Source organism: Myxine glutinosa, unplaced genomic scaffold (assembly GCF_964187855.1).
Source record: "Myxine glutinosa unplaced genomic scaffold, kmMyxGlut1.1 SCAFFOLD_802, whole genome shotgun sequence".
Taxonomy (NCBI): Eukaryota; Metazoa; Chordata; class Myxini; order Myxiniformes; family Myxinidae; genus Myxine; species Myxine glutinosa.
In genome coordinates, this window is record NW_027616897.1 from 32,499 (window position 1) to 58,323 (window position 25,825).

At 51.4% G+C, this 25,825-nt stretch overlaps 1 protein-coding gene across 1 annotated transcript in view; it reads right to left on the reverse strand.

Moving 5' to 3' along the window:
- The window catches only part of SIGMAR1 (sigma non-opioid intracellular receptor 1), a 32,534-nt gene extending 10,671 nt beyond the window's left edge, over window positions 1-21,863 (reverse strand). Inside the window, exons 1-2 of the mRNA XM_068102366.2 lie at window positions 21,452-21,863; window positions 7,968-8,162 (exon numbers count right to left, since the gene is read on the reverse strand). Of these exons, the coding sequence (XP_067958467.2) occupies window positions 7,968-8,162; window positions 21,452-21,650 (394 nt within the window). The 5' untranslated portion in view covers window positions 21,651-21,863. The remainder of the gene's footprint in view (window positions 1-7,967; window positions 8,163-21,451) is intronic.
- Between the last annotated feature and the right edge of the window lie 3,962 nt (window positions 21,864-25,825).

Sequence of the window (25,825 nt, forward strand, 5' to 3'; positions counted from 1 at the left end):
CGTGAACTCCGCGTTCCTAAAGGCATCCATGTAGTGAATACTCGGCTTGGCCTCCCGGAAAAAGTGCTATCGAGTTGCTTAACTTTGGATCTTTGATCAACCCCTTAACCTTCATTCCCAAGAAACTGACGGTCAAAGTCAGAGGGTCATGAGATGGAGTTTGATTTGGCAGGGACAAGGTCGTTGTTGGTACTTAGTCCAGAGGGAGTAATCGGGAGGGGTTGTGGTGAAATTTTGGTTGCTTTATTTTTAAGTGATAACTGTGCCCGGGGGGAACGGATAATGTGGGGGGGGGGGTTGAGTTATCTGGTTTGTTTCTCCAAATTGGCCGGCAAAGAAAGTTTTCGCTGGGTTCAAACTTTCTTTCTTGAAGGGGGGGAGTGTTACATATTTATGTGAATGTATGTGAATTACCATTCAGGTCTTTGCTTATCCGTGTGTAGTATATTAAGTTGTTGTGTAGTTGTTGTGGTTGGAGGGTCAGGAGCCCTTCTGAGGGAGTGGCCGGAAACGGAAGTGACCGGAAACGGAAGAGAAAAAGACACGAGGAAAAAAGGACGAGTATTATTCTTCCTCGCCCCGCTCCGACAAAAGGTGGGATCGACCTTGCGCTGCGTGGAAAAGCGGCGTTCCGATCCGAAGCCTGTCTGGCGAGAGGAATTACCGGGACCTGTACCTGCCCGGTGGAGACGGCAAGTTGACGTGGGGCCGTGCATCGACCCCGCGCCTGGCCTCGTTCGCGGCACCGTCCAAACAGACGCGTGCGGGTCGCACGTTGGGGCCTAACCCGCCTTGCAAGCGGCGTGGGGTTTGGCTTGCTTTACCGTATCCGCCTCGCGTGGCCACGAGGGGCTGCAGCCACGGTGCCTGGTACGATACCTGCCCGGTGGAAACACGTCCACCCGGGGTTCGTTCTACCGCCCGAGTGCGGTGACGGCGACCATCATCTTGGTCAGGAGGGGCCCAGAGACATTGTGCGGGACCGAGACCAAAAGGGTGTCGTGAGTACTCACCGGGACACACGTATATAAGATGGCCATCTTACTCATAGGAAAGTGCTTGTGAATTGGGAATTGTTGATGGTTGTATATGGTTGATTGCTCGGGGAAAATCTCCGTGGTTGTGTCATTGCAATTGTATGGTCATTCCCATTGAAATATATCCTTGAACGTCAGTTGTCTCTGGGGTGAAATTCATATGGATTGCGTGGCGAAAGCGCATATTTAATACAGCTTTCTGGCGAAGTTCCTCTCACGGTCCGGGGGTCACCGAGACCAGGTATTCACCGAGGGGACCACGTAACAGAATGATGAGGTTAATATCATTTACCAGTATTGTAATGATGAGGTTAATCCCATTTACCAGTATTGTAATGATGAGGTTAATATCATTTACCAATATTGTAATGATGAGGTTAATATCATTTACCAATATTGTAATGATGAGGTTAATCCCATTTACCAATATTGTAATGATGAGGTTAATCCCATTTACCAATATTGTAATGATGAGGTTAATATCATTTACCAATATTGTAATGATGAGGTTAATATTTTTAAAAAAATAAATAATAATTATGAGGTTAATATCATTTACCAATATTGTAATGATAATAATAATAATAATAATTCATTTATTTTGTATAGCGCTTTTCCAGAAGCCCAAAGGCGCTTTGACAGAGTGGAAAACATAATGCATAACAATACATGAAAACAACAATTGCAAAAAGACAAGAATCAAGAAAACAAACAGCAGCGATATACGGCATATATATAAGACAAGAATCAAAAAGACAAGACAAGAATCAATAGGGAAATATTTAAAGCAAAAGGAGGGAGAAGGAGAAGAGATAGTCAGGGGTTAAATGCTGTGGGTTGAATGTTGAATGCAGCGTTGAACAGGTGGGTCTTTAGTGATGTTTTGAATGTGGTGAGTGAGGAGGAGTCTCTGATGGTGTGAGGTAGTGAGTTCCAGAGGGTGGGAGCAGCGATGGAGAAGGGCCTGTCCCCCCAGGATCTGAATTTGGTCCGGATGGAGGGGGTCAGGAGGTTGGTACCAGCAGAGCGGAGGTTGCGGGTGGGAGTGTGTCTGGAGAGGAGGTCAGCCAGGTAGGATGGGGCCAGGTTATGGAGGGCTTTGTATGTCAAGAGGAGGATTTTGTACTGGATTCTCTGGGGGATGGGGAGCCAGTGAAGCTTGTAAAGGACGGGGGTGATGTGGTCACGGGTCCGGGAATGAGTGAGTAGACGGGCAGCGGAGTTCTGAATGTATTGGAGTTTATTGGTGATTTTTGAGGGTGAACCATAGAGGAGGCTATTGCAGTAGTCCAGACGGGAGGTGATGAAGGCGTGGATGAGGGTTTCTGCAGCCATGGAGGAGAGGGATGAGCGGAGACGGGCAATGTTTTTCAGGTGAAAGAAGGCTGACTTTGTGATCTGTTTAGTGTATTTGTCGAAGGAAAGGGTTTGGTCAAAGATGACGCCAAGATTCCGGATGTGAGGGGAGGTGGATACTGGGATACCGTCGATGTTGAGGGCAAAGTTATGGGTGGATTTTGTGAGCGTTTTTGGGCCAATGATGATTATTTCAGATTTATCACAGTTAAGCTTGAGGAAGTTGATTTGAAGCCAGGATTTTATTTCAGTGATGCAGTTTGTCAGGATAGAGTGGGTGTCGGTGGAGACGGACTTGGTGGAGATGAAAAGCTGGATGTCATCGGCGAAGCAGTGGAATTGGAGACCATGACGGCGGATTAAGTGACCGAGCGGGGACAGGTAAAGGATGAAGAGGAGGGGGCCAAGAACTGAACCTTGGGGGACACCTTGGGGGAGGGGAGCAGTGGGGGATTTGCAGTTATTGATGGAGATGAACTGGCATCTATCTGAGAGGTATGATTTAATCCAAGAGAGGGCAGTGCCGGTGACGTTAAAGGTGGATTCAAGTCGGGTGAGGAGGATAGTGTGATCGATGGTGTCAAAGGCAGCGCTGAGGTCGAGGAGGACGAGAATGTTGAGGTTGCCAGCGTCAGAGGAGAGGAGAAGGTCGTTGGTGATTTTGAGGAGAGCAGTTTCAGTACTGTGGTTGGAGCGGAATCCGGATTGGAATGTTTCATACAAGTTATTGGCAGAGAGATGATGTTTGAGTTGAGTGGCTACAGCGCGTTCCAAAACTTTTGACAGAAAGGGTAGGTTGGAGATGGGTCTGAAGTTGTTTAGGGTGTCAGGGTTTAGACCAGGTTTTTTTAGAATGGGGGTAACAGCAGCAATTTTGAGGGAAGGTGGGACGATGCCTGTAGACAGGGAGGAGTTTATTGTTGCAATGATAAGTGGAGAGAGAGCAGGGAGGGAGGCTTTGACAAAGCTGGAGGGGATGGGGTCAAGAGTGCAGGTGGCAGTTTTCATTCCTATGAGGAGTTCAGAGAGGTCAGTAGGAGAGATTGGGGAGAACCGAGACAGGGGATGGCAGGACAAGGGGGGGCAGGTGGTTGGAGGGGGAGCGGGTGCGGCGGTGGTCAAGCTGTTGTAGATGTTGTCAATTTTGCGTTGGAAGAAAGAGAGGAAGGAGATGCAGTTGTCTACTGTGAATGACTGGGTGGTGGTGTTCAGGGGGCGGAGGAGTTTGTTTATTGTCGAGAAGAGTGCTTTTGGGTTTCCGGAGCCAGAGTGGATAATTTGAGAGTAGTAGGCAGAGCGGGCGCGGGAGAGGGCATCTTTGTAGTGTTGTATGTGGTCCTTGTAGGCTTGGGAGTGAACTGTGAGACCCGTTTTATTGCGGTGTCTTTCAAGTTGGCGAGCACGAGTTTTCATCAGGTGGAGTTCAGGGGTAAACCAGGGAGCAGAATGGGTGAAAGAAACTGTTTTGGTTTTTACAGGCGCAAGCTGGTCAAGGCAGGAGGAGAGAGTGTGGTTGTAGTAGTCAGTGAGGTCGGAAGGGGTGTGGAGGTCAATGAAGGGAGAAGTGGACATTTTTTCAGAGAGGGTGGATGAGAATGAGGTAGGTGAAAGAGCGTTTAGCTTACGGAAGTTGATTGTGCGATAATGCCTTGGTGTTGGGGCGGGGATGTTGATGGTCAGAGTGATGGCTAAGTGGTCAGAGAGGGTGAGGTCGGAGCCATAGAGATGGTGCAAATTTAATCCAGTGGAGCAGACAAGGTCCAAAATGTGACCACGGATATGGGTAGGAAAGTCGACATGTTGAGTGAGGTTAAAGCAGGTGAGTAAATCAGTGAAGTCAGTGGTTATTGTGGAGTCAGTGGAGTCCATGTGGATATTGAAATCACCAAGGAGGAGGATTGAGGGGGAGAGGGAACATAGCTGGGTCAGAAAGTAGGAGAAGTCAGACAGGAATGATGGGTGTGGTTTGGGAGGGCGGTAGACGACAGCCATGACTGACTGCGTGTGACCAGAGAGTTTTAAAGCCAGGTGTTCAAATGATGGAGCAGATGAGATGGAGATGAGGTTGGTCTTGATGTCTTGACGGTGGATAACGGCAATTCCACCACCTCGGCCCTCCGAGCGTGGTTTATTGACGTAGGAATATCCATTGGGTGTGGTGAGGTTGAGTGTGTAGTAGTCCAGAGGTTGTTGCCAGGTTTCGGTGAGACAGAGAAAGTCCAGTTTGTTATCCAGGATGTATTCGTTCAGGATGAGGCATTTATTGTTGAGGGACCGGGTGTTGAACAGGGTGAGCTTGATGTTGTTTTGAACAGCAGGGATGAATTCAGGTGATTTAGCCAGGGTTCGTAGGCAAGAGGTGCGATCGTGTGGGTTGCTGTGACCAGGTGCGCTGGGACGAAGAGTGAGAGTGCGCTGAGCCGACCAGAGGACGGGGATGGAGTGACCTGATTGCAAATAAACAAACTTGCGACCGGAGCCACGGTGAATGTACCTGGGTCGTCGGAGGAGTCCATTTGATTTGATGGCAGAGATGCATGATGGGGTGGAGCGGGTATTGAGCAGAAGAAGCCTTGCGGCGGAGTACTTCAGAGCCATGCCAGGCAGGAGCGAAGGGACGAGTACGAGGCCAAGGTCGAGGAGGCAAAGCGGCAAACGCAGCGGCAAACGCAGCGGCAAACGCAGCGGCAAACGCAGCGGCAAACGACTGCAGCCGCTAATCAAGACCACAGCGGCAAACAAGGCCACAAGGCCACCGGCAAACAAGGCCACGGCCACAATCAACGGGAGCGGGCCTTTCGAATTCCGTATTCCGTACCATCAAAAGCAGATTCCGTTATCCAGCCGGAGAACACGCGGCACGTGCGGGTGTGAAAAGGCAGGACAGGTGTGAGATGTCAGGTCAGAAAGGTAGAAGCAGACCCTGTACATCCATCCAGTCGGAGAAGCGGCGAATATGCAACGCCAGCGTCCTCTCGCAACCGAACCCGGAAGTTGAGGTTAATATCATTTACCAATATTGTAATGATGAGGTTAATATCATTTACCAATATTGTAATGATGAGGTTAATATCATTTACCAATATTGTAATGATGAGGTTAATATCATTTACCAATATTGTAATGCACATTTTGAAAAGTCTTAATTGTGGATCAATCAAATGTGCCATAACCTTGGCAGATCGTCGGTTTTGCCAAAACAGTTCCTGGGCAATGGTTATCCTGGGTGGTTTGGCATTACCTTTCCAGGAGTCATTCAGGGCGGGTTATTTGTAATTTGTTCAGAGTGCCAGTGATAATTCGCCTTCTCTTCATGAAAGACACCTTGGGATATATTTAACATCCACCAACACATCAGTGCTGCAAGACGGGTCTCCCGTCTTAACGTCCATCCGATAGACGGCACACACACCGATTCCTCGCCCTGCATGCGAAACACCAGGATGAGGGTTTATAGCTCAGAACCCAGGCTAGACAACACAACAGTGAGTGTGCCTACCTCTAGACGAGACTAACCCTCAATTCATTACATCAAGTGTTGTAATAAATATGCATGCGACCCTTCCAGAACGGTTTCCGTACAGGTCAGTCCTTGGACTCAACACAAGTCAAACTAGAACGGCACTCAGGAGAGAGCAAACCTCTGCCTGGTTGGCCATATCACTCAATGGTGAAGAACCACTTACAAAATTCTACTAGCTGGATCCAGATCTTCACCAAATTTGAATCGATTCTTCCTTGTCGCACACACAACCTGTCCAACAAGTTTCGTCCAAATCCATAACTTTTTGAGATATCCTGCTATGTATAGTTTTTGGCCCTATCTCCGAATGGTGAAGAAGAACTTAAAAAATTATTGTAGCCGGATCCGAATCCGGATCTTCACCAAAATCGAATCATTTCGTCCTCGTCACATAAGCTACATCTCTGCTCAATTTCGTCCGAATCCATCCACAACTTTTTGAGATATTTTGTTCACAAACGGACAGACAGACAATCGGACAAACAGACAGACAGGGGTGAAAACATAACCTCCATCCACCTTTGGTGGCGGAGGTAATGACCAACATGCAGGCACAACACTCTTTAAAGAGCAATAGAGGAGATAGAATCGATTTGATGAGCAGCTGTTGTGCTTAAAATTGTCAAGTTGCCGCTTGAAATTATGAAAATCGTACATCCACTTTTAAAAAGCTTTCAGATCTTCACATAAATTATTTATTGTTGTTGTTGTTGGACAATTGTACATACACACCTTTCTTTGCATCAATTCCCTGGAGCGAGGCACTGGATAAGTTTGGTCCAACGATAAAAAAAAGTTAAAGGAGTACTTTTGATTTAATTAACAAAGAACTGGACGTGGTTTTTAATTATAATTTTTGAGGTGGTAAAGTAAAAAAACAAAAACCCAATCTAGCAGGTACCGCCTCTAAAAATTCCAGAAAAGATCCAGGGTCATTGTGTCATCTGTGTGACGTCATCACCAGAACGATGGTCTCAGCACACAAATAATAGCTTTAAACCTAGCATCCAAGGTCTAAAGTATGAAATAGGGGGTGGGGGTGTCTTCATCGAGAGTTTATGTAATATTTTCGGGAGGTGTCAAATTTGGTCAAAAAATGGGTTTCCTAATTCTTCAATGGGCGCCTATTTCTAGTTCTATATGGATTTACATTGGAGTTGTACAAATGAGTAACTCCAGAACATTCCTCAGCAATCTGGACTGGCTGGAAAGTTCGAAGATAGCACGCTCTCCCTATGAGCAGCGTAGTCCAGGTTAGAGTCCCCTTTAACGAGCGTTAGCCTGGAGCTTCACAGACGGGGCATTGCACCCACTGGGTAAGCGATCCAGAAGGTCTGCTTACATTTGCTGGTGGGTATTAAAAATCCCTGGTGGGTATTAAAGGCCAGAAATGCTGGTGGGCATCAAAGATTATGGCACTGTGTGTGCTCGTACCCTGACCAAAGATTCCCTGGCCTAATCCAATATGGGTACTGCTTCAGGAGAACTAACTGTGCCTCCTGAAATGATGCAAATCAGCCAGGAAGTGCAGCAGATACAGGACCGATTGCAAATCTGTTGATCATTCGGGGTCATTACAGTCGGTCAAAATGAAATCTAGAGATCGGACAAGCATGCCGAGCCGGTAAGGTTACTTGCAAATTGTAACAGGTACGTGTATATCCCACGGTGCATAGACCTTTGAGCAATGATTAACATCCTTCAGTTTACAAAGTCAGGTGTTGGCCAAGTGGTTAGGGTGCCGGCTTGGGATCCTAGTATCCTGGGTTCAAATCCTGGTCGATCGCTGAATTAATGCCAGGTGGGTTGACTCAGCCTATCATCCTTCCAAGGTCAGCAAATTGAGCACCAGTTCTCACTGGTAATTCCCTGTGTGTCACAAGAGGTGACTAACAGGGTTGGCGGCAGGAAGGGCATCCGGCCATAAAACATTGCTTCAAAAAGGGGACCACGGTATCCAAAAAAGGCCAACCCCTGCTCTGCGGGGAAAAATGGCCTCTAAAGGCGGGTAGTTTACAAAGTCACTTATTTTACTGTGAGATGACTCTCACCAGACTGTGCTATTGTATCAAGTGCTGTGCCAGAAAGCTGCAACTGTTCAGTGAGAGACGCGTGCAGCAAACAGCGGGCGGAGGCTCGGCCTGGAAGCAACACCCAATGCCTCTGCTCCTCCGGCAGGACGTGCCCCGGGTGACTGCGCAAGAGTTCCGTGGCCACTCGCTGGAAAGCGACTCCAGGCTCCAACCCTAAACAAGAGGGAGAATGAGTGGAGAGTAAACAGGACCATTGGTTGTATCACTCACCTGGATCCGGCCATTTTTGATGCATCTTAATCTCAGCTTGTTCTTGTCACCTACTACCCAACTCATACACCAAGTTCGGTCATAACTCGTCCACAACTTTTTGAAATATCGTCCTGTATATCATTTTTGGCCCAATCACTCAATGGTGAAGAATCACTTAGGATTAGAATCTTAAGGCATCTTAAGGCAGGCACCTTAACCCTGAAGCCAACAACAGGCTTGCATCAGGTTGCGTGCGGGTACCGTGACTAGGTGACAATTGAGTGCACCATCACCAAGCGGCGAGGCTCCACTCCCAACATGGCCGCGTTCACAAGACGAGTGAGAACATCCTCGGAAGATTCACTCGCCGTGCAATGTTTAGTTACCCTCACCAGAGGGAGGAGAGGGTATTGCGTTTGGGTCCGTTTGTCTGCATATTCACCATCTAGTCAGGTTCACTATGTTTTTTCGTTCAAAATTTTGGTAGATTAGCAAAACTATACATTTTTGGAATATTCAGAGCATGAGGAATCCAAAAATTAATGTTTACATTTGCGTAGACACCTTTGCGAAAACGACACTCAGGACAGTGATGAAAATCTGTAAAAGTATATTCCTGAATGGTATAGACCTCGTAGATCCTGTGTATAGGACTTATAGTTCAATCTGATACTACCTATAACTTCCTATAACAACCTATAACTTCAAAGGACTTGCAATATCATGTATTATGTAATACAGTTATATCACAAATATAAAGACAATGGTTTTCAATTACCTTTGTTTGTTGCTTTTCTATAATCCTGAGCACTATTTTGAGGCCTTTATTGGATTCCTTGACCCAGAAAACATAGGAATAGCATGTTTAATGAAGTCTCTAGGTTGACTAGAAGCCGAGATCGCGCAAAATATGTATTTTATGGCGGCCATTTTCAAAATCCAAAATGGCGGCCATGCAGGTGTCTGTGCAAATGCCAACATTGATTTTCAGATTCTCCATGCTCTGAAGATTCCAAAAATGTACAGGTTTGCTAATCCCAAAATTTTGAAAGAAATTATATTTGTTAACATAGTGAACCTGACTATCTTCATCACTGTCCTGAGTATCATTTTCGCAAAGGTGTCTACGCAAATGTAAACATTAATTTTTGGATTCCTCATGCTCTGAATATTCCAAAAATGTATAGTTTTGCTAATCTACCAAAATTTTGAACGAAATTATATTTGTTAACATAGTGAACCTGACTAATCGGAGTGCCGCCTCCTGCAGATTTTTCAAAATGACAATTATGACGTCATATGGCATGTGGTACGGGCGCCATATTGGAAAATCCAAAAAACTTTGCACCTTTATATTAACGAAACTGCTCCGTGGAAAAAATAGAAACGTCTCATTGTCAAGTACTCCCCATCGGGAACAACATACGTCATACAATCATCTCGCGAGATCTCACGAGATCTTGGCAGCGACGGCACGGTTTTTTCAAAGCTGTACACGTTCTCCACGTTTTCGAAGTTAAGTAATTGTTCACAATTGTATTTTTGTCGAAACTGTATTTATCTTTCGGTGTGTGTACCTATGGTGTGTCCAGAGGAAGATTCTCGGTGTTAATCTTTCATACCTGTATAAAAAATCGTCTGTTATTTCGTGCCGCATTTTTTGAGGCCGAGTACCGTGTCCTACCTTGAGGCTTTGTTTTTCTCTCAGCGGTCGATTGTGCTCCAATTACTTTTGTTCTCTCAGTTTTTCTCAATCTTTTCACCCCATATCCCCCCAACTCAAAAAAAAACAACCAAAAAACATTTCCTTCTTTGTTCTTATTCGTTTATTCGTTGTTCTTATTCGTTCGTTCGTTCTTCGATCACGTGTTTCACCCCCATTTCCCCAGATAGTTTTCACTGTTAAATTGAAAAATGTTTAAACTTTCCCCTGAAGTACTGTATTCTGTCGTATATTATAACACCTTTTTCTTCTTCTTCTTCTTTAAAAGGGTGCTTTTGACTTGCTCACCAAATATATTCATTCCAAAAAAAAACTCCATCTATTACAGTTCCTCTTTCCTCCATTCCCTAAACTCACTGGCACTCCACCCCCCCCCCCCCTCTAGCATCCTTAAACGTATCTTTGACTTGAAGGTCACAAGAAACTCATTTTGCAATAAATGTTCATTTCCCATTAATCGTACAACACTCTCTAAAATCCAAACTCACCCCTCCCCCTCCGAATCTTCCCCATCACCCATCCCTTTCAAATCTCCCCCCTTGCCCCTCCCCTCCAAATCTTCCCCATCGCCGATCCCAAATCCTCCCCCTTGCCCCTCCCCTTCAAATCTTCCCCATCACCCATCCCTTTCAAATCTACCCCCTTGCCCCTTCCCTCCTAAACTCCCCCCCCACCCCTCCCCTCCGAGACTCCCACTCGCCCCTCCCCTCAAAAACTCCCCCCCTAACCCCTCCCCTCAAATCTCCCCACCCTCATTTCTTCTCCATTTCCCCCCTCTCACCCCTCCTCCTCAAAGCGTCCTCCCCGCTTCTTCCCCCTTCCAACTCTCACCTCCATCTCCATCTCCCTCAACCTTTTGCCTCGCTCTTCCCCCTCCTCAAATAACACCTCGCTGTGCCTCACCCAATCACCATCAAACCTTTTGTCCGCCCCATCCTTCCCTTTCTCCGAGCTATTCTGAAATCCCTGACACACTGTCAACAGCTCTCCCTACCTCTTACTCCTCTACCACATCTTACCCTACCCCTCCCCCCCCCCCCCCCCGTTCTGTATCCGATGCTCCCCCTTCCTCTTCATTAACGATATGGACCTAAAACATCTGGGGCCTTCGCTCAAACTTGACTGATCTCTCCATACAGGTTGCTTCTGACAAACCAGACTTGATCTGCTTAACAGAAATTTTCCTCCTTCATGATTTCTCTGATTCCTTAGTATCTCTCCCGGGTTACTCCCTCCTCCGGTATGATAGACCTGAGCCTCGTCCTGGAGGTGGGGTTGCTATCTTTATCAAAAACTCTCTTCCTCACTCGTCCTGCACTGCCCTCTCTCCACCTCGCCCCCAGGAATACCTCTGGCTATGGCTTCCCCTTCGCTCCCACCTTTTGTTCATATGTGTGTTGTACCGTCCACCAAACAGTGATAACTCCATCTACATCTTGCTGTCTGATAATATGGACCAACTTATATCTACTCATCCCAACTCTCTCTTCCTCATATGTGGTGATTTCAATTATTGTCACCATGCCAGTTGGCTGGGTGTGGGTACCTCTCTCTCACCAGCCATGGCTCCTCAGCAAAGGACTTCTGCGACTCACTGGGACTGACACAATCTGTCAATTTCCCGACCTGGATCTCAGTCAACGGAGCATCTTCTCTTCTGGATTTGGTTATGACTAACTTCCCTGCAAATATCTGCTGCTCTTCTTCTGCTCCAATCGGCTCATCTGATCATGTGCTTGTTAAAGTGGACATCTCTCTGACCATTCTCAGAGAGCCTACTCAGCATCGACGAGTATGGCATTTCACTCAGGCCAACTGGCACGGTCCTCAAGCAGCCATAAATCATCTGTACTGGTCTCCCATCTCTACCGCCTCTGACATCAACTCATCCGGGGAATTCTTCCAAAGTAAATTGCTCTCTCTCATGCACAGATTTATCCCATCTCGTCTTCAGTTGTCATACCCTTCCTCCCTGTCCATGGTACATGGAATCTTGTGGTGAGGCTGTTTCCCAGAAACAGCTTGCCTTCGCCTCCTGGAAAGCAAATCCAACGGAAGGAAATCTCATTTCCTTTCACAAAGCCCGAAACAAGTGTGTGTCCACCCTCAGGAGAGCCAGGAAACAATATCTCTCCGTTCTCAAGACCGAACTCTCAAATCTGCCTCCCTCTTCCAAATCCTGGTGGCGTCTGGTCAAATCTGTTTCTGGTGTTTGTTCCCCCTGCATCCCCTCCCTTACCTCAAACAGCTACAGAGCTGACTCCGCACGTGAAAAAGCTGAATGCCTCAACTCTGTGTTTGCCTCTAAATCTTGTGTCCCAAACCCATCCCTATCTGTACCCACCATACCCAGTCGTACCCAGCTGCTCCTGGACTCAGTGTCCTTTCCTCCTGACAAGGTGGAAAAGTTTCTGTCAACCCTCGACTCTGATTCTGCAACTGGACCTGACGGCATCAGCCCACGGGTCCTAAAATCCTGTTCTTCCGCTCTTTCACTCCCTCTCTCTGTTCTCTTCACCCTCTCATTTGCTCAAGGTCATCTGCCATTTGCTTGGAAATCAGCCAACATCACCACTTTAAACAAAAAAGGTGCAAAAACAGATCCCAGCAACAACAGACCAATCAGCCTTCTCCCAATTATCAGCAAAGTCATGGAATCCATCATTGCTTCAGATATGAAATCCTTCCTCTTCTCCAATGGCTTGAGCTCTGATCATCAATTTGGTTTCAGACCAGGTCATTCTACTCTGGACATGCTGCTTCTGCTGTCTCAAAAATGGATGGAGGTCCTCAATGCCAAACAGGAAATTAGAGCCGTCTCCCTTGACATATCACGTGCCTTCGATACGGTCTGGCACACCGCTCTGCTCACCAAACTCTCCTCCTATGGTATCCATGGAAATCTCCATGCATGGCTGGCGGACCTCCTCTCCAGTCATGGTCAACATGTGGCCCTGAATGGGTTTCTCTCATCTCCTCTTCCTGTTCCGGCTGGAGTTCCCCAAGGCAGTGTTCTGGGCCCTGTGCTTTTTCTGGTCTTCATCAATGATCTCTCTGTTTAGAGAGCCTGGTGTTGGCTTAGCGGTTAAGGTGCCGGCTTGAGATCCTAGGATCCTGGGTTTGAATCCCGGTCGATCGCTAAATGAACACCAAGGGGGTTGACGCAGCCTGTCATCCTTCCGAGGTCGGCAAATTGAGTACCAGCTTGCTGGGATGAATGATCCCGGTGTGTACCCCGGTTTAGAATAGGTACACCCTGAGCATCGTAAGAGGCGACTAAAGGTTGGCACCAGGAAGGGCATCCGGCCATAAAAACATTGCCTCAAACAGGGAACCATGATTGTCATGGGGCCCGCAAGGCTAACCCCTGCTCTAGCAGGGAAAATGGCCTTACAACGATCATTCATTCATTCATTCATCAATGATCTCTCTGACTCTCTTGAAAATCCTCTCTATCTCTTTGCTGATGACTCCAGTCTCTGCCGCTCCATTCCTCATCCCTCAGATCGGCAGTCTGCAGCCTCCTCACTCTCTGCAGACCTGGACAAAATCACAGACTGGTCAAACAGGTGGAACATGTCTTTCAATCCTGACAAATCTCACACTCTTAAGATGTCTCTCCGAAAAGACCGACTGGACAACCCTTCCATCCACTTTTTGAATAATCCTCTTCAAGATGTTCTGTCACTCAAGCTTTTGGGTCTCACTATCTGCCATGATCTTTCCTGGGAAAACCACATTTCAAATCTGGCCTCCAAAGCCAGTCGCCGACTGGGCATCCTCCGTCGTGCGAAGTCCTTCCTTGGCACACCTGTGATCCTCACCACATACAAGGCTTTCATCCGCAGCTCAATGGAATACTGCTTTCCCCTCTAGGCTGGTGCTCCTGCCTCACACCTAGCTCGTCTTCACGCTGTTGAAACCAAAGCGTTCAGAATCATTGGAATCTCCCGCGATGAAGCTAACTCCAAGGGCCTATCACTTACTCACCGCAGGCAGGTTGGTGGTCTTTCTGTCTTCCACCGACTCCTCTCCGGCCTTGCTCCCCCAGCTCTCTCTGGGCTCTGTCCCCCAAATATTCCTACAGGTCGCACAAGATCTGCCTGTAACCCTCTTGTTAGCCCAGGAGCATTAGCCAAAAATGAAGGGGAAGCCTAGAAGAAATTAGTAGAAAGCTGATTTTTTGCACAGAGCTCCAGAATGTCATGTGGATACCCACAGTACAAAGTCCCACGAGTCCCACCTTGTGGCATTTTCAAAATTCAAGATGTCCGCCGGTTAGACGGAAAATGCATAAATTGCGATAACTTCAGCCTCGAACCTCATAAAAGTATACTTTTTATGTCTAAATATATTTTTTAGCATCCTAGGATTTCAATAGAATATCTTTCAGTGACCTCAGATAATGATATGCAGAGATAATCCAAGATCTACCGAAGCTGGAATCACTCCCACCTACTTCGGCAGCTACCAAATTCCACAGCTACAGAGCATACCATGCTGTTCAGCAGTGGCAGGGGAATGAACTGCTGCCAACTGAGTGGGGGTGGCAGTACAGAGAGGGACTACTTGTTCCAATCGAGACTGATAGGCCTGTCGCCCCTGAGAAAGTGCTGAAAATGATATCTTGTGGATGCAAGGTGGGGTGTGGAAAACGATGCACTTGCTACAAGTCTGGTCTGGAGTGTACCCTCTTGTGTAGTTTGTAATGGCCATAATTGCAAAAACTCTCGGGACATTGATTTAGAGGGTGATAACAGTGTTTAAGTCAGGAATAAGAAAAGTGACATTCAGTTAACATGGTACTGTCCAAAACACTAGAATCAGGTTGGGATGACTGGGATCAAAGAGTTGGTCTGCTTTTGTGTCGTATTGTAATTAAATGTCAAATCCCCATGTGTTGTTTACCTCTTGCAGGACTTGTGGTCACAATGTGAAACATTTTGCATTAAATAAAATAATAGCAAATTAAACTTATCATGATTTTGATGTTTTTTTGCATTACAGCAGTGGCAATTTTGTCAGCCATCTTGGATTATATCTACATATCATTATCTGAGGTCACTGAAATATATTCTATTAAAATCCTAGTGTGCTAAAACATATATTTAGCCACGAAAAGTGCACTTTTATGAGGTTCTAGGCAGAAGTTATCCATATTTATATATTTTCCATCCAACCGGCGGCCATCTTGAATTTTGAACATTCCACAAGGTGGGACTCGTGGGACTTTATATTGTGGGCATCCACATGGTATTCTGAAGCTCTGTGCAAAAAATCAGCTTTCTACTAATTTCTTCTAGGTCCTAACCTAATGCTCCTGGGCTATTGTGGTTAAACTGCCAAAATCAAGACTCTCTGCTCACATTCACTCCTTCATTCCTCTTTTCTCCCGCCTCTGGAACAAACTCCCCCCACTCCCTTCAATCCCACTCCTCCCTCCAGGTCTTTAAAACAGCTGTTCACCACCATCTCTTATCCTCCCCCATCCAAAACCTTGATCTTTTCTACCCCCGCTAATTTCACCCCAAATCCACTTTTTTGAAATACCAACCTCTGTCCTGGAAGTCCTTGTGTTTTATACTTCTCCCACCCCCCCCCCCCAACCCCCTTCCCACGCCTTCTCCCCCCAAGCCCTCTCCCTCACACAGATCTCCCGATGTCCCTGCTCTCAAATGTTGTGTTTGTGTGCTTCCCCTTCTCTCCCCATCTTGTCTACTGCTCCCCTTTTTATATACTTTGTTTGTCTGTTTGATTTGTTTGTGTGATAAATGTTAGCTCTTTCATGAGCCTCGATCATGTATAGTATACAAAAAAAAAAAAATTCATTATGATGTCATCGGTGCCTAAGAACACCTTATCCGATCAGTTTGAAATTTGTTGAGCATTATCGACACAAAAAGATGGGAAAATTAAATTGATGACGTCATCAGTCACGTGTTTTGGCAGCCATATTGGATTGAACATAAATCGATATTGTAGCGGTTACCGCTGGATGCACACAATCGCCTTGCACCGGCCAGAACACGGCCAGACGCGCCTCTCCCGGGCATGCCCGGACTCACTGTTCCCGGGCACGCCCGGACTCACTGTTCCCGGGCACGCCCGAACCTCCCGGGCACGCCCGGTCTCGTCTTTCCCGGGCATGCCCGCTCTCGCCTTTCCAGGGCTCGCCCAGAGCGTCCGGGCATGCCCGCTATCGCCTTTCCAGGGCTCGCCCAGAGCGTCCGGGCATGCCCGCTATCGCCTTTCCAGGGCTCGGCCAGAGCGTCCGGGCATGCCCGCTATCGCCTTTCCAGGGCTCGCCCAGAGCGTCCGGGCATGCCCGCTATCGCCTTTCCAGTGCTCGTCCAGAGCGCCCGGGCACGCCCAGCCTCGACTTGCCAGGCCGCAGCCAAACACGCCCGGGCAGGTCCAGACTCGCCTTTCCAAGGCTCGCCCTTGATACCCGGGCATGCCCGGTATAGCTTTTGCCGGGCAAACTTCCCGACATAAATGTGTATATATATTGCTGCCCGATAAACGGGCTTTTGAAGAGTACCCGAGTGTGATACATTTATTAAACCTACTCGGCCGAATTTCCATCTTTGGTCGCGTCAATTCTTTCAACTCGCGTTGGAGCCCAGCTCCTTCATTGGTGACCTACCGACATGGATACGGCAGTGACGCTTAAACTGCCTACCTTCTGGGAGGCTCACGCGGCTGTTTGGTTCGCTCAGGCGGACTCTCAGTTCGCCCTGCGAGGCATCACCGCGGACGACACCCGCTTCCACCATGTTGTGGCGGCGCTCGGTTCCGCCACCGCGGCCCGCGCCTTGAGCCTCCTCCAGCACCCGCCGGCTGCTGACAAATACGACGCGCTGAAGACACTCCTCCTCGACGCTTTCGCCCTCTCACCGGCAGCACGCACACGGCGCCTGCTTGACCTGCCCGAGCTCGGCGACACGCGCCCGTCCGAGCGCATGGACTATATGCTCTCGTTGCTCGGTGAGCACTCTCCGGATTTTCTGTTCAGCGAGCTGTTCCTTCGCCAGCTGCCTCACCCGGTACGCCTCGCCCTGGCTGGCACGTTGATCACGGATTCCCGCGCCCTCGCCAGGGAAGCCGATAAGATCTCCTCGGCGGGCCAGCACATCGGCGCAGTTACCTGGAGCCCGCCGCCGTCCGAGGCGACGCCCACGACGCCCGAGCGCCCTGCGCGGTTGGAGGCCGAACTGCCGGTGCAACTGGCAGCCGCCACGCCGCACCGCCCGCTTCCGACACGACGGCCGGGGCCTCCACCTGACCGGGCGTGGTGTTATTACCACGCCAGGTTCGGACACAAGGCTCGGACGTGCCGGCCCCCGTGCACTTTCGGCAGGTCGGGAAACGGCCGGGCCGGCGTTCATTCCCAGCCATGAGCGCCGGCCACTCGGGCAACTTGCTGTTTATTCGGGACAAAGCGTCTGGGCGGCGTTTCCTGTGCGACACCGGCGCCCAACTGAGCGTCATACCCGCCTCCGAGCAGGACAGGCTGGACGCAGTTTGCGGCCCCTCTTTGGTCGCTGCTAATGGCTCGGCCATACGCACTTTCGGCCCACGCGTCGTCACCCTCCGCTTCGGCAGCCAGCGCTTTCAATGGACTTTTGTTACCGCCAGCGTCCCCGTGGCTTTGCTGGGCGCCGACTTCCTCTGCGCGCACGGGCTGCTGGTCGACGTCAAACGACGTCACCTTGTCCACGCCGAGACCTTCAGCTCCCTGGCGTGCACAATGAGCAGCTCCGCGCCGACCGAACTGGCGTGCGCCCTCCCGGCAACGAACGAGTTCGCTCGCCTGCTCGTGGAATTCCCGGCCCTCACGCGGCCGACGTTTTCGGCCGTCGCCGTGCGGCACGGGATCGAGCACCACATACCCACTACGGGCCCGCCGGTCTACGCCAGGGCCCGCCGCCTCGACCCAGCCAAGCTCGCCGTGGCGAAGGCCGAATTCGACGCGTTGGAGCACCTCGGCATCGTGCGGCGCTCCGATAGCGCGTGGGCCTCGCCACTGCACATCGTGCCAAAGCCGGGGGGTGGATGGCGCCCGTGTGGCGACTACCGCCGTCTCAATGACGCTACCACCCCCGACAGGTACCCGATCCCGCATATTCAGGACTTTTCCGCCCGTTTGGCGGGACGGGTCATCTTTTCGAAAATTGACCTGATACGGGGCTACCACCAGGTACCTGTCCGGGCGGCCGACGTCCCGAAGACGGCCGTCATCATGCCGTTCGGCCTGTTCGAATTTTTGCAGATGCCGTTTGGCCTCAAGAACGCGGCCCAGGCGTTCCAGCGCTTGATGGACGGCGTGCTGCGCGACCTGCCGTTTCTTTTCGTCTATCTGGACGACATCCTCATCGCCAGCACGTCCCGCGCCGAGCACCTCCTCCACCTCCGAACACTGTTCGGTCGCCTCAGCGAGCACGGCTTAATTGTCAACTCGGTCAAATGCCACTTCGGCGCGACGACCGTTGACTTTTTGGGCCACCGCATCACCAAGACCGGGGCCGTGCCGCTGCCGACCAAGGTCGAGGCCATCACCACGTTCCCGCGTCCCCGTTCCATCAAGGCCCTCCAAGAGTTCCTCGGCATGGTGAATTTTTATCACCGATTCGTGCCCCGCGCTGCTCAGCTCATGCGGCCCCTTTACGAGGCCCTCCGGGGCAAGCCGGCCAAGCATGACATTGTTTGGTCCGCGGCCATGGACGCGGCCTTCGCCAGCGCCAAACGGGCCCTCGCCGACGCAACGCTGCTGGCTCACCCGGTGCTCAACGCGCCCATCGCCCTCACTACGGACGCCTCCAACTACGCGGTGGGCGCCGTCCATTAGCAATGGGTGGACGGGGTTTGGCAGCCACTCGCTTTTTTCAGCCGGCAACTCCGGCCGAACGAGTTAAACTACAGCACGTTCGACCGCAAGCTGCTCGGGCTATTCCTGGCCGTTCGCCATTTCCGACACCTCCTGGAGGGCCGCCCGTTCATGGCTTTCGTCAACCACAAGCCGTTGGTCTACGCAATGGCTAAGGTCAAGGAGCCGTGGTCGGCCCGCCAGCAGTGCCACCTCTCCGCCGTGTCGGAGTTCACCACGGACATCCAGCACGTCGCCGGCAAAGACAACGCCGTGGCCGACTGCCTTTCGCGGGCCAGCGCGAACGCGGTCCACCTCGGCGTGGACTTCGCGCTCATGGCGGCCGACCAGACCACCGACGCCTCGGTGCAGGCACTCCGCGCGGCGGACACGGGCCTCCCCCTGGCCGACATCCCATTCGCGGGCACCGTCCTGCTCTGCGACGTCTCCCAGGGCCAGCCTCGCCCCATCGTGCCCGTTTCCTGGCAGTGCCGCATCTTCGCCTCCATCCACGGCCTTTCTCACCCGGGCCGGAAAGCTTCTCAGAAGCTGGTGTCGGCGCGTTTCGTTTGGCACGGCCTTCGACGAAACATCCGCGACTGGGCCAACGCCTGCACGGCCTGCCAGCGAGCCAAGGTCCACCGCCACACCCAGGCCCCGCTGGCACCTTTCGCCGTGCCTGAACGGCGTTTCGACCACGTCCACGTGGACCTGGTGGGTCCCCTGCCCCCCTCGCGGGGGTTCACCCACCTGCTCACCATGGTGGACAGGACCACCAGGTGGCCGGAGGCCATGCCCCTCACCTCCACCACCACCGCCGACGTGGCGCAGGCGTTCATCGCCACCTGGGTCGCACGCTTCGGCGCACCAGCGGACATCTCGTCCGACCGCGGCCCACAGTTCACGGCGAACTTTGGGGCTTTGGGACGCGGTCGCCCGTTCGTTGGGGGTCACGCTGCACCGCACCACGGCCTACCACCCCCAGCCAACGGGTTGTGCGAGCGGTTTCACCGCTCCATGAAGGCCGCACTCATGGCCGGCCTTCAGGACGACGGTTGGGCCGACCGGCTGCCGTGGGTCCTTTTGGGCCTTCGCACGGCCCCTAAGGAAGACCTCCAGGCGTCCGCCGCCGAGCTCGTCTACGGCCAGCCGCTCCGCGTCCCGGGCGAATTCGTGCCCGACGCTACCAGTCCCTGGTCCGCCGCTCGCCAGCGCTCGGACCTCCAGGAGGCCGCCCGACGATTTGCCCCCGTGCCGACGTCCCGCCACGGTGGCCCCCAGTCCTACGTCCCCCCGGCGCTTCGCACAGCGGAGTACGTCTTTGTGCGTCATGACGCGCACCGGGGGCCACTCCGGCCGCCGTACGAGGGGCCCTTCCGGGTCCTGCGACGGGGCGACAAGTCTTTCATCGTCGACTTCGGCGGCCGGCCGGACCGGATTTCTGTGGACCGCCTCAAACCGGCGCACATGGACGTCGACCGACCACCACGGTTGGCCCTTCCTCCGTGGCGAGGCCGCCCCCCGTCCACAGTTCCCCCCGCTCGACCACCCACCACCACATCGGACCCCTCCCCACGACCCTCCAGGGGTCGCTTCGGCCGGGTCATCCGGACCCCCCTTAAATTGACCCTGCCGGTGCAGGTCGATTCTGGAGGGGCGTGTGTAGCGGTTACCGCTGGATGCACACAATCGCCTTGCACCGGCCAGAACACGGCCAGACGCGCCTCTCCCGGGCATGCCCGGACTCACTGTTCCCTGGCACGCCCGAACCTCCCGGGCACGCCCGGTCTCGTCTTTCCCGGGCATGCCCGCTCTCGCCTTTCCAGGGCTCGCCCAGAGCGTCCGGGCATGCCCGCTATCGCCTTTCCAGGGCTCGCCCAGAGCGTCCGGGCATGCCCGCTATCGCCTTTCCAGGGCTCGCCCAGAGCGTCCGGGCATGCCCGCTATCGCCTTTCCAGGGCTCGCCCAGAGCGTCCGGGCATGCCCGCTATCGCCTTTCCAGTGCTCGTCCAGAGCGCCCGGGCACGCCCAGCCTCGACTTGCCAGGCCGCAGCCAAACACGCCCGGGCAGGTCCAGACTCGCCTTTCCAGGGCTCGCCCAGAGCGCCCGGGCACGCCCAGCCTCGACTTGCCAGGCCGCAGCCAAACACGCCCGGGCAGGTCCAGACTCGCCTTTCCAAGGCTCGCCCTTGACACCCGGGCATGCCCGGTATAGCTTTTGCCGGGCAAACTTCCCGACATAAATGTGTATATATATTGCTGCCCGATAAACGGGCTTTTGGAGAGTACCCGAGTGTGATACATTTATTAAACCTACTCGGACGAATTTCCATCTTTGGTCGCGTCAATCAACTCGCGTTGGAGCCCAGCTCCTTCAATATCGTAAATAAACCAAACAGACGCAGCAGCCAATAAATACCACACAAACACGTCCTGGCGAGTGTCCGCAATCACAGCACAGGTTATGGAAACTAACGGACAACACGGGGGAGACGGACGATTCCGTGAAATTCGATCCGAAACGTGATGCCGCCAGGGAGGGTTTCCTCACGAATCCCCACCCACCCCGCAACCAGCGGAGCCGCGGCCACCCTAGTCTAGGCGAGCGCGGGCCGCCCGGCGCGACGCAGGCCGCGGCCCCGCACGGCACGATGCTCTCACCCGAGAACTGGCGAGCGAGACGCGACACCTCGTCGGCGTCGAACATGCGCGGTCTGTCGCGCAGCCATCCGACGGCGAACGGGACGAGGCAGGCGGACAGCAGGGAGAGGGCGAGCAGGGCCACGCACGCGGCGCCGAGCACGGCCATCCCCAGAGCCATGACACCGTGCACTCCGACTCGGATCCCCGCGACGTCCATCTCGTGTCGAGTCGTGTGTCCTTTAATCTTTATGTCCGCGGCGATGTCTGTCAGCGCTTGTACTCTCGACCGATGTGTGTGACGTCTGCGAACACTTGCATCGAAACCTTGTTATATTATTTGTGATTAAAGTGAAAAATACATCATTTAAGGATAAGGTTCCCCTTTGACTTGTCCAACCAACCGAGCAGGTACGAAGCCTTAACGAAGTCCGTTGGTTCAAAAATGGATTTTCATCGAGGAACCGAAATGTTGACGGGATGTCTATATATTACGTAGCGCACAGGGGAGTGGGGTGTATACTTGATCAGCACCGATTAGGTTTGAGTGGGGTGGGTACTTGATCAGCACCGATTATGATTGAGTGGGTGGGTACTTGATCAGCACCGATTATGATTGAGTGGGTTGGGTACTTGATCAGCACCGATTATGATTGAGTGGGTGGGTACTTGATCAGCACCGATTAGGTTTGAGTGGGGTGGGTACTTGATCAGCACCGATTATGATTGAGTGGGGTGTATACTTGATCAGCACCGATTAGGCTTGAGTGGGGTGGGTACTTGATCAGCACCGATTATGATTGAGTGGGTGGGTACTTGATCAGCACCGATTATGATTGAGTGGGTTGGGTACTTGATCAGCACCGATTATGATTGAGTGGGTGGGTACTTGATCAGCACCGATTATGATTGAGTGGGTTGGGTACTTGATCAGCACCGATTATGATTGAGTGGGTTGGGTACTTGATCAGCACCAATTAGGTTTCAGTGGGTTGGGTACTCGATCAGCACCGATGATGATTGAGTGGGGTGTGTACTTGATCAGCACCGATTATGATTGAGTGGGTTGGGTACTTGATCAGCACCAATTAGGTTTCAGTGGGTTGGGTACTCGATCAGCACCGATGATGATTGAGTGGGGTGTGTACTTGATCAGCACCGATTACGTTTGAGTGGGTTGGGTACTTGATCAGCACCGATTAGGTTTTAGTGGGTTGGGTACTCTATCAGCACCGATGATGATTGAGTGGGGTGGGTACTTGATCAGCACCGATTATGATTGAGTGGGTTGGGTACTTGATCAGCACCAATTAGGTTTCAGTGGGTTGGTGTCATGTATGCAGTGCAAATGTTCACCGTTGTATCCCTACACCGGGACCGGGTTGTATCCCTACGCCAGAGCTCGGATGGCGCTGCTGTGAATCGGGCCTTGAACGGCAGAGTGAATAAACGCGTACGACAATTGATCGTAGTTTGTCGAGATACTTTACATGGCGACGAGGATAAACATCTAGACCATGACATCTTTCGGCCATATCGATGAATTCGACCCTCATGAGGGGGATTTTGACACGTATTCTGAGCGGTTGTCTTTCTACTTCGAGGCGAACGGCATCGCGACCGAAGGCCGGATGAAGGCCGTCTTCCTGTCCGTTTGCGGAGGTGAGACGTTCACACTTGTTAAAAACCTGATTCGGCCTCGGACAATCCAGGAGCTCACGTATGCAGAGCTCAAGGCCGCTTTGAAGGAACATTGCAATCCAGCTCCTTCAGACCTCCTGTGTCGGTTTAATTTTTACATGTGCAGACAGCAGCAAGGTCAGTCGATCGCAGACTTCATTGCACACCTCAAAAAACTGTCACATCTGTGTGAGTTTGGGGACACGATCGATGACATGCTTCGTGATTTGCTGGTGGTTGGCATGTCCGATGACCGCACTCGTAGACGCCTGCTTGCTGAGAGAAGACTGACGTTCCAAAATGCCAGAGACACCGCCATTTCCATGGAAAATGCTGAGCGCAACGCTACAAGCATCGGTGCCACTCGCTCGTCTGGTAGGCCTACCAGCCCTGCTGTGAATCGGTTGGATCATGTTCAGCCAAAACGTTGGAACAAGGCTCCTCGTCAGAAGCCAGTGCAGTCTCAAACCCACAACAACTGTTTTCGGTGCAACGGAAAGCACCCTCCGGAGACGTGTCGGTTCAAAGATGCCACCTGCCATTTCTGTTCGAAAACCGGCCATATTGCTCCAGCTTGCATCACTCGCAAATCGGGAAAAGGGAAAGCTGCTGACAAGATTCATCAGTTTATCGGTTTGGAGGAACCCGAGCTTGACCAGGTGAGCTCTGTTTCCGACAACTCAGAATCGTATGACCTGCTTCATATTGATTCTCACCATAGGCGGGACCCTCTTCTTGCCAATGTTGTCGTCAACAATCGACTATTGCAAATGGAGGTCGACACTGGTGCAGCCGTCTCGCTCATCAGCCATGCTGTTTTCACAAACCTGTGGAGTGATGCTGACCGACCCCATCTGAAACCTACTACCTATGGACTCTCCACCTATACAGGTGAGAAGATTGTTCCCTGCGGTACATGTGACGTCACGGTGGGCTACGATAACCGTGAGTTTCACCTACCCCTGATCGTCATTCCTGGAAAGGGCCCTTCCTTACTCGGCAGGAACTGGTTGAGCATAATTCGACTGAAGTGGGAAAGCATTCATCAACTCCGGGCAGCCAGCGTTTCTCCTACAGCAGCATACACACTCAAAAATGTGCTGGATACGTACCCGGATGTCTTCAAGGATGAGCTTGGAACCTTGAAAGGACATACGGCTAAACTCAGGGTTGACCGGGATGCCAATCCTATATTTTGCAGGGCTCGCCCAGTCCCTTTCGCCCTGCATGAGCGGATTGACAAGGAACTGGATAATCTTGAAAATCTGGGGATCATCGAGCAAATCCAGTATGCTGAATGGGCTGCGCCCATCGTTCCGGTCATAAAATCGGACCAGTCCATCCGCATATGTGGAGATTATAAAATGACCGTGAACAGGTGTTCTTCATTGGATAAATATCCAATCCCGAGGATCGAAGACCTCTATGCTCGTCTCACGGGAGGCAAGACTTTTACGAAACTCGATCTCAAATCCGCCTATCTACAGCTCTGCTTGGACGAGAATTCGAAACAGTATCTTACCATCAACACGCATCGTGGGTTGTACAGGTACCACCGACTTAGTTTTGGAGTGAAATCTGCACCTGGAATTTATCAGCGTGTCATGGACAGTTTGTTTGCCGCCGAACGCAACGTCGTTTGTTACCAGGATGATATTCTGGTTACTGGTCGTACGGACGCGGAACATCTACAGAACCTGGAGAAAGTTCTGAAGAAGATTTCGGACTCCGGCCTACGTTTGTGTCGAGACAAGTGCAAGTTTATGGTGCCATCAGTCACGTACCTGGGTCATACGATTGATGCCGAGGGTCTACACCCGACAGATGAGAAAGTCCGAGCTATCAAGGATGCTCCTTCTCCACGAGATGTGACCGAATTGAAGTCATACCTCGGTTTGCTTCAGTTCTATGGTCGTTACATCCCGAATGTGACCGACGTTTTGGGCCCCCTTTATCGGCTTTTGAGGAAAGGAGTCTCCTGGAGCTGGGGGTCTACTGAACAATCAGCATTCCAGACCTCTAAGGATCTGCTCAAATCGTCCAATGTTCTCGTTCATTTTGATCCAGAGAAGGATCTTGTGCTGACATGCGATGCCTGTCGGTATGGAGTGGGGAGTGTATTATCACACGTGATGCCTGATGGTACGGAAAGACCGGTTGCATTTGCATCCAGAACGTTGTCCCCGGCAGAGAAAAACTATTCCCAACTTGACAAGGAAGGATTGGGAATCGTTTTCGGCGTCGGCAAATTTCGCCAGTACCTTCTTGGACATCATTTCACGATTCGCACTGATCACAAGCCGCTGATCAGTCTGTTTGGTCCAACTAAGGCGACATCTGACACACTACCGCCCAGGATCATCCGCTGGTCCCTGTTTCTCGCTGCTTATGACTACACCATATGTTATAAGCCCGGTTCGTCTATCACAAATGCAGATGCCATGAGTCGGTTACCCCTTCCAGAATCCGTTGATGATTCGCCTACACCAGGATCCATTATCGCACTGATGGATCATCTGGAAGATTGTGCTGTCGATTCCGGCCAGATCCGCACTCGTACTCGACGAGACCCCGTTCTGTCCAGAACTGTCCAGGCTGTACAGCTTGGATGGCATTTGCTACCTGAGGGTGACCTAGATTTTGCGGCTTTTAAAGCACGTAAAAACGAACTCAGCGTGGAAAATGGTTGCGTACTCTGGGGATGTCGTGTCGTGA